The sequence below is a fragment of the Plasmopara halstedii genome, assembly GCF_900000015.1.
Source record: "Plasmopara halstedii genome assembly, contig: Scaffold_2547, whole genome shotgun sequence".
NCBI classification, from domain to species: Eukaryota; Oomycota; class Peronosporomycetes; order Peronosporales; family Peronosporaceae; genus Plasmopara; species Plasmopara halstedii.
Window position 1 is genome coordinate 72,083 of NW_020189454.1, and position 12,516 is coordinate 84,598.

The 12,516-nt window shown below is 43.2% G+C and overlaps 6 protein-coding genes across 6 annotated transcripts; 2 read left to right on the plus strand and 4 right to left on the minus strand.

Annotated features, from left to right (window-relative positions):
• Positions 1–43: 43 nt before the first annotated feature.
• PHALS_04242 (Extracellular protein SEL-1 and related proteins) lies at positions 44–655 on the plus strand (the record flags this gene model as incomplete). The annotated part of the gene is made up of 2 exons (XM_024718317.1): positions 44–54; positions 112–655. 2 exons carry the CDS (start codon positions 44–46, stop codon positions 653–655), a joined length of 555 nt encoding a protein of 184 aa, XP_024583728.1.
• A 307-nt stretch (positions 656–962) lies between these two features.
• Positions 963–4,029, minus strand: PHALS_04243 (Phosphatidylinositol kinase (PIK-H1); the record flags this gene model as incomplete). The annotated part of the gene is made up of 7 exons (XM_024718318.1): positions 963–1,129; positions 1,193–1,348; positions 1,416–1,520; positions 1,584–2,022; positions 2,089–2,316; positions 2,381–2,437; positions 2,509–4,029. 7 exons carry the CDS (start codon positions 4,027–4,029, stop codon positions 963–965), a joined length of 2,673 nt encoding a protein of 890 aa, XP_024583729.1.
• A 2,028-nt stretch (positions 4,030–6,057) lies between these two features.
• PHALS_04244 (uncharacterized protein) lies at positions 6,058–6,874 on the minus strand (the record flags this gene model as incomplete). Its single annotated transcript, XM_024718319.1, has 4 exons — positions 6,058–6,531; positions 6,601–6,657; positions 6,715–6,773; positions 6,838–6,874. The coding sequence occupies 4 exons, from the start codon at positions 6,872–6,874 to the stop codon at positions 6,058–6,060; spliced, it is 627 nt and encodes a 208-aa protein (XP_024583730.1).
• Positions 6,875–9,848: 2,974 nt separating this feature from the next.
• PHALS_14995 (uncharacterized protein) lies at positions 9,849–10,360 on the plus strand. The gene has a single exon (XM_024718320.2). The coding sequence runs from the start codon at positions 9,881–9,883 to the stop codon at positions 10,061–10,063; it is 183 nt and encodes a 60-aa protein (XP_024583731.1). The 5' UTR covers positions 9,849–9,880; the 3' UTR covers positions 10,064–10,360.
• Positions 10,361–10,401: 41 nt separating this feature from the next.
• Positions 10,402–12,108, minus strand: PHALS_04245 (uncharacterized protein; the record flags this gene model as incomplete). The annotated part of the gene is made up of 1 exon (XM_024718321.1): positions 10,402–12,108. The coding sequence occupies one exon, from the start codon at positions 12,106–12,108 to the stop codon at positions 10,402–10,404; it is 1,707 nt and encodes a 568-aa protein (XP_024583732.1).
• An 80-nt stretch (positions 12,109–12,188) lies between these two features.
• Positions 12,189–12,509, minus strand: PHALS_04246 (uncharacterized protein; the record flags this gene model as incomplete). The annotated part of the gene is made up of 1 exon (XM_024718322.1): positions 12,189–12,509. One exon carries the CDS (start codon positions 12,507–12,509, stop codon positions 12,189–12,191), a length of 321 nt encoding a protein of 106 aa, XP_024583733.1.
• Between the last annotated feature and the right edge of the window lie 7 nt (positions 12,510–12,516).

Here is a 12,516-nt window from a genome sequence, read left to right on the forward strand (position 1 = left end):
GCTCACAAAATGTACTGCACGAGGTCACTCTGAAGCAACATGGATGCTAGCCACGTTGGTATCTGTATATTTGCGTGTTTTATACTGTAGACTTATCACGTTTGTATGTAGACTGTATAATGAAGGTCGGGGTGTGAGTGAAGACGTGGTTCGTGCAGTAAAGTTACTTCAGGATGCTGCTAAAATGGATAATAAGCATGCTAAGTTTCATCTTGGTATGATGTACGAATACGGTCGTGGTGTTCCACAAGACTTTCAGTACGCAGCCGAATTATATCGACAAGCTGGCGAGCATGTACCAGATGCTTCATATTTCCTCGGATTACTTTTCCTTCAGGGTCGTGGCGTTGATCAAAGCTTTAAACGTGCGCGTGAACAATTTCTAAAGGCAGTGGATCTAGGAAGTGCGCAAGCTATGTACGCATTAGGACAAATGCACATACATGGCCAGGGATGTACTATCGACTACTCGCAGGCACTCTACTGGCTAAAACTTGCTGTTGAGCAAGATGACGTTCGAATTCGCGCTACTGCTGACACAGTGGCAAAAGAAATTGAGTATGTACTTAGTCAGGCAGATTTGCAGGTTCAGGCAAGTGAGCGCCAATTAGGTGTATCTTTTCATGTTCATATTGGCAATGTGGACGGTAACTAGGCTAAAAAGAATGTGACTTCGAGTTCACTTTGATTCAACTTGGAGCCAAGCAGCTGAGGCAAACAATAATAGCGGGAAGGTACTCGATCCAGACAGAACGACGAATGAGGCTGTCGGAGTTGCCGATCTCCCTCCAACGACATCACTGTTTCTATGAATGTACTTTGTGGTACTGTGCTTGACAATATCAGCACCCAGAGTCCCGAATTTTGGAAGTAAGGGGACATGAGATAATAAATACGAAGACCTGCACAAAACTGTGAGTTTTACATCCAAAAAAATCTTTTATTCTCCTCGCCAGATAAAACTACTTCGAAATTCCATTCGAAAAAGTTTGGAATTGGTCATACTTAGTCGTGCCAAAGTGATCGTAAGAGCGCTGCACCATATTCTGAATGGTTGATGGAACCTTTTCCGGGGGCATATTCAAAAACAATCGTTCTTTAAGTCCCGATAGAGGGCCTGCTGTCCCTCCTACGAAGCACGGAAGCTTGGAATGATGACTCATTATTTCGACTAATGCATAAATGGTTTCACCGTGCTTTTGAGCTGCCAGCGCTCCTTGAACGCACAGATCTGTAAAATACTTGAAATTCGTTGAATCGCGACCGTCTAGTACGTCCACCATTTCGGCTGTCAGCTTAAACGGTGCTGTTTCAAAACTAAAACTTCCTCCCGGTGCTCGGCCTAAAACTAAACCAAACACAAGCGTTAATTACTATAGAAGTTACATTATCTTTGTCACTGCAGTCCAACTTACAAAAGCCAAAGTCAATGTGGATTAAAAAACCCTCAATGTCAAGCATGATGTTGCCATTATGTCGATCTTTGATTGCAAGGATGTAACAGACGATGGAGTAGGCGGCTATTGGACATCAACCATCTGGAAGTAAGTTTCAAGCAGTTCAATTTCAATGAAAAGACGCACCTAAACTGTGCATAAAGTTCATTTTCGCTTGTTGAAGCAAATCCGTCTCCTCATGACTGTCTTGAGAATCATTGAATACGTGTCCGTACATTTGTTCAAAATGGCTTCGAAGATTTGTAAACCCTTTTCTTTTCTTGATCCCATCAAGCGACATCGCATTACACACAACTTCAATAAGCCCAGTGCTTGATCCTGTAGCTAATATGCGGTAAGGGTGCAGTCGTAATGGAAGCTTCTCTTCTTCAAAAATTTGCTGAAAGTACGAGATAAATTGCATAACTAAAAGTTCTTGACGAAGATCATCGTGACTCTTGGACAGTAAACTAGTCAAACGCCATCGCTTTGGATTTGAGCTTTGAACACTGCTAAAGAGACGCTCAGCCTTGGAAAACGTAAGTTCACCAAATGTATGTTCGATGAGAGCTTTGCGGTGATCATTCTGTCAAAAAGTAAGCAGATCACTTTAAAAAATCGACAAGTTTCAACAGCAAATCCTCTTCCTCACTGATAAGAGTTTACGAAGAAAAGGCGACATTTGACAAGACTTGATGGATGAGTAAAGTCTTCGTTTTTGTCTCGTACTTATATCGAAAGCGTCCTTATCGAAAAAGGTCTCATCTACGTGAATGTCATCTGCTCGGGTATCATAGAGATTTCTGAATAAGGCGGTAGACACGTCTTCACTGTTTTCATCTTCCTCAGCGCCGACGTATATTAAGCACGGTGCCCGTTCCTAGATAGGATTAAGCATGAATGTATCAAGGCAATAAAAACAAAAGAACATCGTTTAGACGCACATGGGTGCTGAAGACGTGTCCTTCGTCGCAAAAGACCGTCATAACGTTGCAGTAAGGCTAACAAAAAATATGGTCGAACTTGGTCAGCCCTGAGAAGCATCAAACTTTCAAAATACGTCGTGACTTACATCCGTTGATTTGCAGAGTGGGATATATGCTCGACTAGGTATTTGCAATTGTTTAAGAAGTGGTCCTAATTGCTCCTTGCGTTTCAAAGGCTCGACATGCCGTAGTGACTCAGATATATCAGTGATTGACTTCACAAAGTTGATCATGGTACAGAAAAATTCATAACGTCGCTGCTGGTCTGGCGTCATGAGAGCTTGCATTAACGCATCCGTATCACAACTTAAGTCTGTCGTTGAGTATTGACTGACGTCCGTATCCCCCGCTTGACTCGAATATGCGCTCGCACATCCACTACTTAACATCCGACTTCGCCTTTGCTCAACATGAGCAGTCTCTATATCTGCGATAGCATCTGCTGAGCGACTGACAATGTTTGCTTTTGACGGCGAGCCACTTTGCGATGAAAATGCAAAAGTATCAACGATATATTGTGGAGTTGGACTCGAGGATTGCACAATAAAAGTTCGCATTGCAAACGACATGCGCGCTAACGTGCGTTCTAAGGTGCACCTCCCTTTCTTCGGGCTTCCAGCAGGAGGATCTGGTAAAACGGATGCTTTTCGAAGGTACGCCACCCACGTCGCCAATTCATCAGCTGTTGCTGCCGAAAACTTTGCTTTAGTTTCGCTAAAACGAAGGTTGATTTCAAAGTAAAATGGACGCTTATTCTCCACAATATGCAACTGAGCACCATGAAGTGGAATAGCTGCACGAGGACGTGTGTGCGTTGGCTTTTTAAAGACCAGTAATATACGCTGCTCTAAACGACACCAGCGCATTGTCCAATTGCGTCGACCCATTCTACTTGTCCCACCTCCTTTCTTGAAAAGCCAACCACCCGAGATTGGAGCAACGTTTTCTACGGTGTTACCAGCGCTATTTAAGTCTGTACTTCTCTGTTGAGCGGCAAAAAAGCGCCGATCAGCCATAAGAATCTGCTCCATCTCGTCTCTCGAGATACTTTGTCGGTTAAGAAGTTCTGACGCCTGGCGAGATGCTGGAGACCCGTACACAAAGCACTGCTCGAGTGCTAACAATAATCGCGCACAACGTGAAAATGTTCGAGGATTGCTACTCACTGTCTTTGGGCGATTCTCATCAAGCGTTGCATAGATCACCCAGAATAGTTGTAATGCCAGGTGTACACTACTTTGTGCAAGTAGCAGCATAAACTGCTCAATATCATCCGTAGGTACTTCGCAATCAAGATGCATTACCATGTGAGCCAATTGCGGTAAATAGAATTCCACTTGATCCAGCAATAGTTTGGTGATTGGCACTGAGCACAGACGTTGACAAAGTTCTGCTGAAAACGATACATTCGTTCGATACTTCCAAAGGGAGATTATAAACAATTGAATGTCCACACTTCCGTCCTGAGCTACAATTTCAGTAACCTTAGGCGTAGGCAAAAGCTTGGGCTGAGTCGGAGAAGGAATTCGTAGCGCTATTGAAAAACGCGATGGCGTCAAAGTCTCTGGAGACAAGGAAAGTTCTGGCAGATTGGTGGTCGACGTCATGTCGACTCGGACCTTTCACCTTGACAGCTTAGACACGAAAGTTGTAGATTTCTATCAATAGGTCAAGCAGCATAGCACCGGTTAGTGCCTTCTTTCGTAACGGACAATTATTCGCGAAGATATGCAAGGGTATTCTACTGCTTCTATCATCCACTTTCGTCCATAATTGTTAAACAGAAATGATCAGTCTATCCGTCTGAGGTAGCTTTAAGTCTAAGAAAAAATAGCATTGCGGCAATGTTTTCTTTTTGATGAAGCACACGACATTCTGCTTCGAATGAATTTGTGATGAAGCCACAGTTCACACCTGGAGATAACCCCCAGCCGTTCAATAAAGTTTTTGATCTAGTTAGAAACTAAAACTCGTTATAGCTTCTTCACCGACATTTTTTGCATGTTTCTAGTGAGTATCATTTGAATGTAAGATATTATCATGTACAGTAACCCTCCAGCTTAATTGCGTATCCCACGGACAAAAAAATTCTGGGATCAATATTTTTCAAAATATATTTAATTATGAGAAGTCATTTGACGGCTATTCTCAATGGTTTGCGTGGTGATTGCGGAAGTACACCTTTACACGTCGGATAGTGGACAGTGCATTTGCCTGATTGTTTGATCAGCCAGCATGAAAGGTGAATTCTGAAGCTTATTCATCTCCACTTCAAGGTTGATGACATTTTTTCGAAGATTTCGCTGATCGGCTGGAATGTGCTCGCTCGCTTTAATCAGCACGTCATCAGAATCACCTGACACATATTCGGGTTTGATTTTGAGCACATTCTCTATTGCCTAGTCAATTTCTTCCATTAGATTGTCGTTCAACAGCTCAAATCCGTCATCATCTTCGTGTAGAATTTGCTCAATCTCATTTCAAATTGAAGAGCGCTTGTCGCTTTCGAACAAAATGCACTTTTGCAAGAGATTCATAATCTCATCGACAACCTCATCACTTTCAACGTTGATGACCTCATCATCTCGCAGAGCTGGGATGATGTCCGCCTTTTGAAGCGGTTCTCTAAAATGTCTGCGGTCGGCGGTCATGTCGTTCCAAGCGATAAAAACCAGATTGGTGATGTCAAGCAAATGAGCTGGCCTTCCATAGGCCACCCCTGCAGACCCTCGCTAAGGTTTTGCAACCACGAACGCGTGAGGCAACAATTATCAAGAATAAGTCGGCGACAAAGCGCACTCAGAATTAACGGTGAGTGGGGCTAAGTGCGTGTGAACGACATTTCAAGAATCACGGTGACGGTCGCAGTTATAGTAAGAATTATGCATGTTCATTACAGACATAAGGGTAGTAGTTTATTGGTCTAGTTAAGTCAGGTTACGATCAGTAGGCTTAGAGGTAGCATAAAGCAGCGAACTAAGGACCTCATATAATCACTTCTGTTTTTGCCCTTCTCTACAAAATGGTTCGTATGCATCATTTGTTGAAGCTACTAGTAATCCATCTCCATGATTTCGGTATTCCCGAGTCTTCAAGGCGTTTGTGTCTGTATACAGAGCTACTTCTGGCCGGCGTACTTTAAAGGGATAAAGATGCATTTTATCCTAGCCAAGCAATTGCATCCATATTTCTCATCTTGTTGACAGTATCCAGAACATTGCTTCCTGGTGAAGTTGTTATGTGGTACGGATTTGCCCCGTATGACGAAAAATAGACGATTGAAACTTTCGAGCGCCTCACGGATGAATTGAAGTACGACGATAAATATGATTACAATGTTGGATTGCGAATGTTGCTCAACGCGGCATACTTAAACGCCAAGATGAATGGCGATGTGATAGACAAAGAGAAATTCAATTGGAAGTGGTATACAAACGGCAGAGGTGTGCCGGAGTGATGGCCAAGTTGAAAATGTAATGATTTGCTAGGGATGGCGGACAAGACTTTCGTGTACAATTTATCTATCCAGCAGTCGTGAAACCACAAGGAAGACAAATTTATAGTTTTTGATATTATGGAGCTGTTATCGAATGCGTCTCACCGTGAAAATATCCTTAAACTAGCAAATGTGGTCTTTACTGTTGACACCCTGGTTCATCGTCCACAAAAACTCCCGTATGACGGCTCCGAATGCTCGTGATGGCAGTAGTTTGACGTCCATAGTTTTTTATATGATTGTCAAGTGGTTCCCGCTTTTTAATCGCCCTTGACTCGGTCAACTCTCGCCTATTTATCGCAGTAATCATCGGATCAATCGAATACATCCACGATCGCTGAGCCCGCGTATCCTTCTGTGGCTCAGAGCTTGTACGAAACACCTCGCTGATAGCACGAGGTGTAGCATTGCCTCGCTCTACAGCATTTCCAGGTAAAATCGGTGACGTAAAGTGGTTGGTATGTACGCGATGCTGAGTCGAGATTAAGTTGCGCTCTAAATCTTCGTTTGGAACTGGATACAGAGAACCAAAGGTTCGACTCGGATTAGATGATGCGGCCAAACGAATTGCTTCATTGATGTTGCTTTCGTTGATCATGCGAGGCTTATGACGCTGAGTTGACCACAGTAAAAAAACAATGATCGAATCTAGCTTCAATTTCCAAGAGTAAAAAATGCTTACGAAAGATATCGGTTGTGATCCATTAAAGTCGGTGGCTGTACTCGTTTGAAAATCATTCTAACATTCATATTATCATTCTAGGAAAGGTAAAGGCATTGACGTAATTGTACGCACCACTGCATCGAAAGGCAGAACACCATTCAATGGTTTCGCCCGCTCTTCGTACCAATTTCCTAATATATTGTGAGTCGACTGGTGTCAGTGCTGAAACCAATAAGCGTTGCTCTGATTTCATACCATTAAGAGTTTCTCGGTGATAGCTTTTCAATGCCATGATATTACGCTTCTGATCATTTTTTTAAGATTGCAATTCAACTCTTTAAATAGAAGCGTTAGTTCTTAGATTATGCTGATATCAAACGGACAACTTCACATCATAGTATTTAATTGAAGAATACAATAGCAATTGTTACAAGACCACACGTTTGCTATGTTGTGCTCATGCGATTTATATCATCAGAGCGCTGTTTCGCCTCAAGTGCAACGTCAGTTTGATGAAGCTGGAACAAATAGCAGGTTTCAAATGCGGCGCTTACTTTGGTCAATAAAGGCACGTTTGGCGATCGACAAGTTTCTAGTTTTGATAATTGATTAAGCAGGGGAAGGAGAATGATCTGAAGAAGGGCGATGCAGAGAATCTGCAACTATACGAAATGACTAAGGGGAACAAGATGAAGACTCGGAAAATGGAACTGCTGGAGCAAAGCAGACGGTGGTAAATGGCTTGATGGGGTGAGCGAGGCAGCTTATACGCTCGATGGATGCAAGGTTTGAGCAAATGGCTTCCACGTTGCTTATTAACGATGACTAGCATCTTGGGACAAATTTCAGACCGACCGAAATCGAAGTTCACGTGCTGGTCGGTTGCCGAAGCAAGGACTATTGACTCCAAGATAGTGGCAAAATACATACAATCAATCTATTGTTTGACTGCATCATTATTTTTCCAAAACTTGGGGCTCTCATGTTAGCTCGAGCAGAACACATTTGACAATTGACAGGAGCAACGGGCGGTTAGACTTTGTTTTTCCATTCCCGGATTGATGCTGCTTCATGGAAATAACACGCTTCAGATATGTATGCGCCATGAATGGAGCTGACAAACAAGTTATCTCGTATGTTCTGCGCTATGTTGCCAGCAGGGAATGGCTACGGGGCAGCCAGACACGCTCTATAAGCTAGTGTCTTTAGTTGGCAGAGTCGATTGCACGCTTAGCAGCCCAAAGGCTGGAAGCAGTGATGGAATGTCTGTGGCCTCAGCTAAACGTCGTTGGATTTGGCACCTACCGTGCAGATGTCAATATTTGGCATCTGACTTTAAAGGAAGGACCGATGGTTTCTCTCTTCCTTCTGAATGGAAGAAGCTGCGATGACCATGATTTTGGTCATTCTCAGGCAAAGCAGCAGCGCATTGTGCTTGCAGACTCCCAGCTAGAATGCCGCGCGATCGAGTCGGCAGATAGAGGCATCCTTTTATTTGTTAAATCTGGAGCGACATTTGTCGCGGGTGCTCACACCGCTTAACCAAGCGTTTTGGGCGCGCATTAAGCTCTTGTCCACCATCAAAGAGTGCAAGAATGTCCATGACCAAGAACAGTTACTGCCATAACGACGGCAGACCGAATTCAAGAGGACTCGCTTTCACCCTATTTATTTTAATGAAAAATCTAGTGCCGCTTAAAATGCGGAGTACAACTCTATGCCACGAGATGAAAGCCATAGGAGCAATGAGCTTCAGCGATATTGGCGAGGAAGTGAGATACTGCCCAGCAGCTACGCGCTTGTTGTTGATGCTACGTCTATAATTGTGCCAACATCTGTACCATGCACGGCACCTCTCTCATAGCCAAGATTTGTAAAGGGATAAAACTACATGCAAGCTCGTCCGACAGGATTCTCCCGGGGAAGCGTCAAGTTGCAACTAGCGCAGAGTGGCAAACTGGTAAGAATGTGGACCCTAATACATCTTGTGAAGGTCTAAGTCAATAGTACTCGGATTCGCTTTCATTACGAAGCGGTTTATAGAAGCATGAAGCTCATCGTTCCGAGTTGTTTGTTATTGACACCAACATCCCCACGGAGATCCCAGATAATTTAGGAATCGTTGTTTATTTACGTACGACGCGTGACTGTCGAAAGCAATCGATAGTTCGTAGAGGAAATCAAGAGGCCGAATATCGATACAATATCCGTGTGTCTTGTGCCACGGATATCAGGAATCTTGAGTTCTCTAAAGCAAAAGTTGAGGTCTTTGGCTCGTAGAGAGTTGTCTCGTCCACTACAATATAAATTTAATTTATGTATCACGTATCTTGATTGCAATGAGCACTGGGCCGACAAGAAGTCAGAAGGATTAAGTGCCTTGTCATATAATTTCAGTTGAGATTTGGTGAGTATTGAAATTTGCTCTACCAGAACGCAGGAAAGTTGTGAAGCCACGAAAGCTTCACAACTTTGGGTCAGGGCATTGAACTGCCCAAAATTTCTAACAGATTTCTGCTGGATGCCAAAAGCATTGGTCGACAGGCGAATTGTTTCGTAGCCTTAGGATACGGCAGAGAATAGTGATTTGTATATCGCAGTCTGCCGAATGTATCTCTACTGACATGTGTGGCAGTTTCCTACATAATATCCAACTGGACTTTAAACATGAGCTGCAAGCTGATGTCTTTTATGCCAGAGCTGGTGAAGGTTTTGGCCTCCTATAAGAAGCAAATAGATACGCTAGGCTCTGATGCTTTTCATACAACCTTACAACACTTTAACGATGCTGCTGAGACAGCACTACCGCGTGACATCCAACACTGAAAGATTACTCACGCGTGATTAAGTAATTCAGGCAGTTCATAAAGTTGTATGCCTCTATCCGTTACATGTCATTAATGCTCTCATCAAACTTGAGAAATTATCGTAAGGCTTTTTGCACAGTTATCATTGTGAGATCTGGGACCGCTTTCCTTAACAACTAACAAATTTTTTCGTTGATGCAAAATATCACTAGTGGCGATAAGAGACTCACCATGCGTATACCGTTGGATTAAAATTTGCGGCATATAGTTGATTTGGTCTTCAGGAACTTAATACTACGTCAAATTGCATTCGCTCTTGCCAATGGAACAGTTCAACGGCACGGATGCTTTCACATGTGTGAAAAGAACAAAATGGATGAGGGTTGCTGTGCAAGGCGCACGGCAACCCTGTTGTCTAAGTTCATTTCTCCATTTGCAGTTGATTCATTGTACCTGCAGGAGTTCTCCATATGCAAATGAAACATCCTTGAATGCTAGCTTCTGCACGAATGGCGGATGGAGATGTCAGGAAAAACATATATACTCATTGTTTACGTTCAAAAGCAATGATCAGTGACTCTTTATCATCGCCAAAAGAGTATAAGGTTGATGAAGCTGGAACTGTCCCCATGATGTTCGTGCGGCCTTTAAAGTCCTACGAACTTGGCATTTAAAAAATTTTAAAACTCATTTGAATCGTCACTTGAACGTATACCTGTATCATTGCTCGTGAAATTATCTTGGTGATTTCCTTCCATGTAGTCGGTAGGGAATATAGAGAGTTGGGCTTAGCTTTAGGCCTATTGCTAGTACTAGACTGAAACAGATTTCAACTAAAGTTTTTGCCTAACACTGCGTTTTTTTCTGCTGTGGAAACCGTAGTTACGATACGAAAGCGAATTTACACGGTATCGCGGTCCAGGCAGACTACAGTTGAAAGAGCTAAGTTAAAGCCAAACGTATGGACAATTTGAGCGAATGGATCATTGTCAAGATCTACATACATTTGTCCTTATTTTGGAGAGCCAGTGTGGTATTTTCGAGAAGGGGGAAAGCCCGTTTTCGTAGGAATTGCAGTCTTGGCTTCAAGATTCGGCTTCACCGGAACGTCACGTTCATCCTGCTCTAACAACTGAAGACAAATAATTTTTATAGCTATGGATTCTTCCGCTGCTTCCACCACGTCCGTCAACTTTTTTTCTTTAAGAACATGAAGAAGCGTCCCGAACAACGTCCCTTTGCGATTTAACTTCCTTTCAAGGTCGAAATAAAAAGGAAGCAATGGATTGTTCAGCAAATGTGACAAAGCTTTGTCAAGTACTGTTACGATTTCCTCGTCACGCCCAGACAGATCAGATTTTAGAGTCTGGCCGTGCTGCGCTGAACCAACACCGAGCGAGCTAGAATGGCGATACTTCCTAGCCCCTTCTTCCGCTTTTGTCTTCGTATCGACCTCATTTCTAGCGATCAGCATTTTTTCGGCTTTTGCTATCAATTCGTTCGTAGTCGTATCGAGTTGTAATAGCCAAATGATCTCATCGAAGGGCATGGGGTTTAGTATCCACATGGTCTCTTCCAAATTAACGATGTTGCGGCTTTGGAGATCGCCAAGATCGCGAAATAGGATAAACATGCTCAGCATTTTGAGGTATGCTCTATGCGCACTGGGATTCTTAGAAGATATACGTAACATGCTCGCTGTGCTTTCGAAACCTGGTTTCGAAATAAGGTTTCTGAAAGAGTGGTCCATGCATACAAACCAATGGTTCAGCAACCTACTCGCGTCGACATCAAGTAGCAACGCTTCAAACGCTTGCTTCGGAGGAAATTCACTATTTACCCATTCGTTCACAATCTTGCGCATTTCTCCATAGTTGTCTGACTTGCTGCTGTGTTGGGCACTCAGGCTCTTAAACGTCTTGATCATCGGAGGAATATTAAGCTTCTTTGTCTTCATATAATCATTTATAAACAATTTCCAAACGACCTGAGATGCCTTGGCATTCTGGAATTCCAGCACTATCGTATAAACGTCGCTCGGATCGACTGAGTGTTCACGCCAAATATTCACGAATTCTTTAAGAGATCTCATGTCCGTTGAGGCCAAAACCTCAATCGTTTCGGTCACAGGAGATTTCGTCGGCATCTCCGGTATCATTGACTTTATGTAAAAAATCCAGCTTTGCCGAATTATATCATGCGTCTCAAGCATTGACAAAACATTTTTCGATTCTGGAAGATCAATATTCTGTTTGAATTCGCGCCACTCAGCCAGGGAATTCTGAGTCATCCTACTACTTGGGTCGGTCAGTCTCATCATTTTTTGTTGAAGGTCCTTCGAAAGTTTCTTATTGTTTTGAGTAAAGAACGCTCTTAACCCACTTCGAGAGTGCATGAACATGTCAAAAGCCCTCACCGGATCCTTTTGCTCGTTCATGAATTGGGTCAGCAATGCTTCGCCCTTCGTATTACGGACATTGCTCGGTGAAGTGAGAACCTCCAGCAGATCATTCTCCGTCTGGAACAGTTCTTTTAGCCATTCTAGTTCCGTCGTCTGTTTTGTCGACATTAGCTCTTCGTAAACCTGTGCGAAGCGAAGCCAAATAGGATACAGATCGTAGTCGAACAAGTTGTGAAGGTTCTGTCCAATGCCGAGTTCGATGGAGACTTTATCTGGCATCCACTTTAATTCAAGCCATTGCTGAATTTGTGCGTTCATTAGAAACTGGGCGATTCGTTTCGAATCTGGATTATCGAGTCCTTTCGCCAAGATCCTAACAAAGCGCTCGTTGGTCATCTTTAATTCATCGCTTTCACGACAGCTCCAGCCGGCTCCATCTTCTTGTTCTTCTTGGCAGCAAGAAGAGCCCACTTCTTCCAATTGTCATTTGTAAGGAGTTCGCTATCGTCCACATCGAGCCACGCATCAGCATCCTTCTTTACATTTATGATTTTCTTAAGCACTCCCAAGCGCTTCTTTACAATTGTATCCTTCGGAGCGACTTGAAGCAACATGTAAAACTCAGAAGGAGGTTTATCATCATAACCAAAGAATTTTTTGAAGGTAGTGAGACTCTTCTCTTCATTAAGCGGCGCGGGAGTGTCAAGGTCATGAGTCATTGATTCA

Bases quoted from the DNA above. Each gene is read 5' to 3' on its own strand.
- PHALS_14995 (XM_024718320.2), top strand. From the start codon at position 9,881: ATGCTAGCTTCTGCACGAATGGCGGATGGAGATGTCAGGAAAAACATA.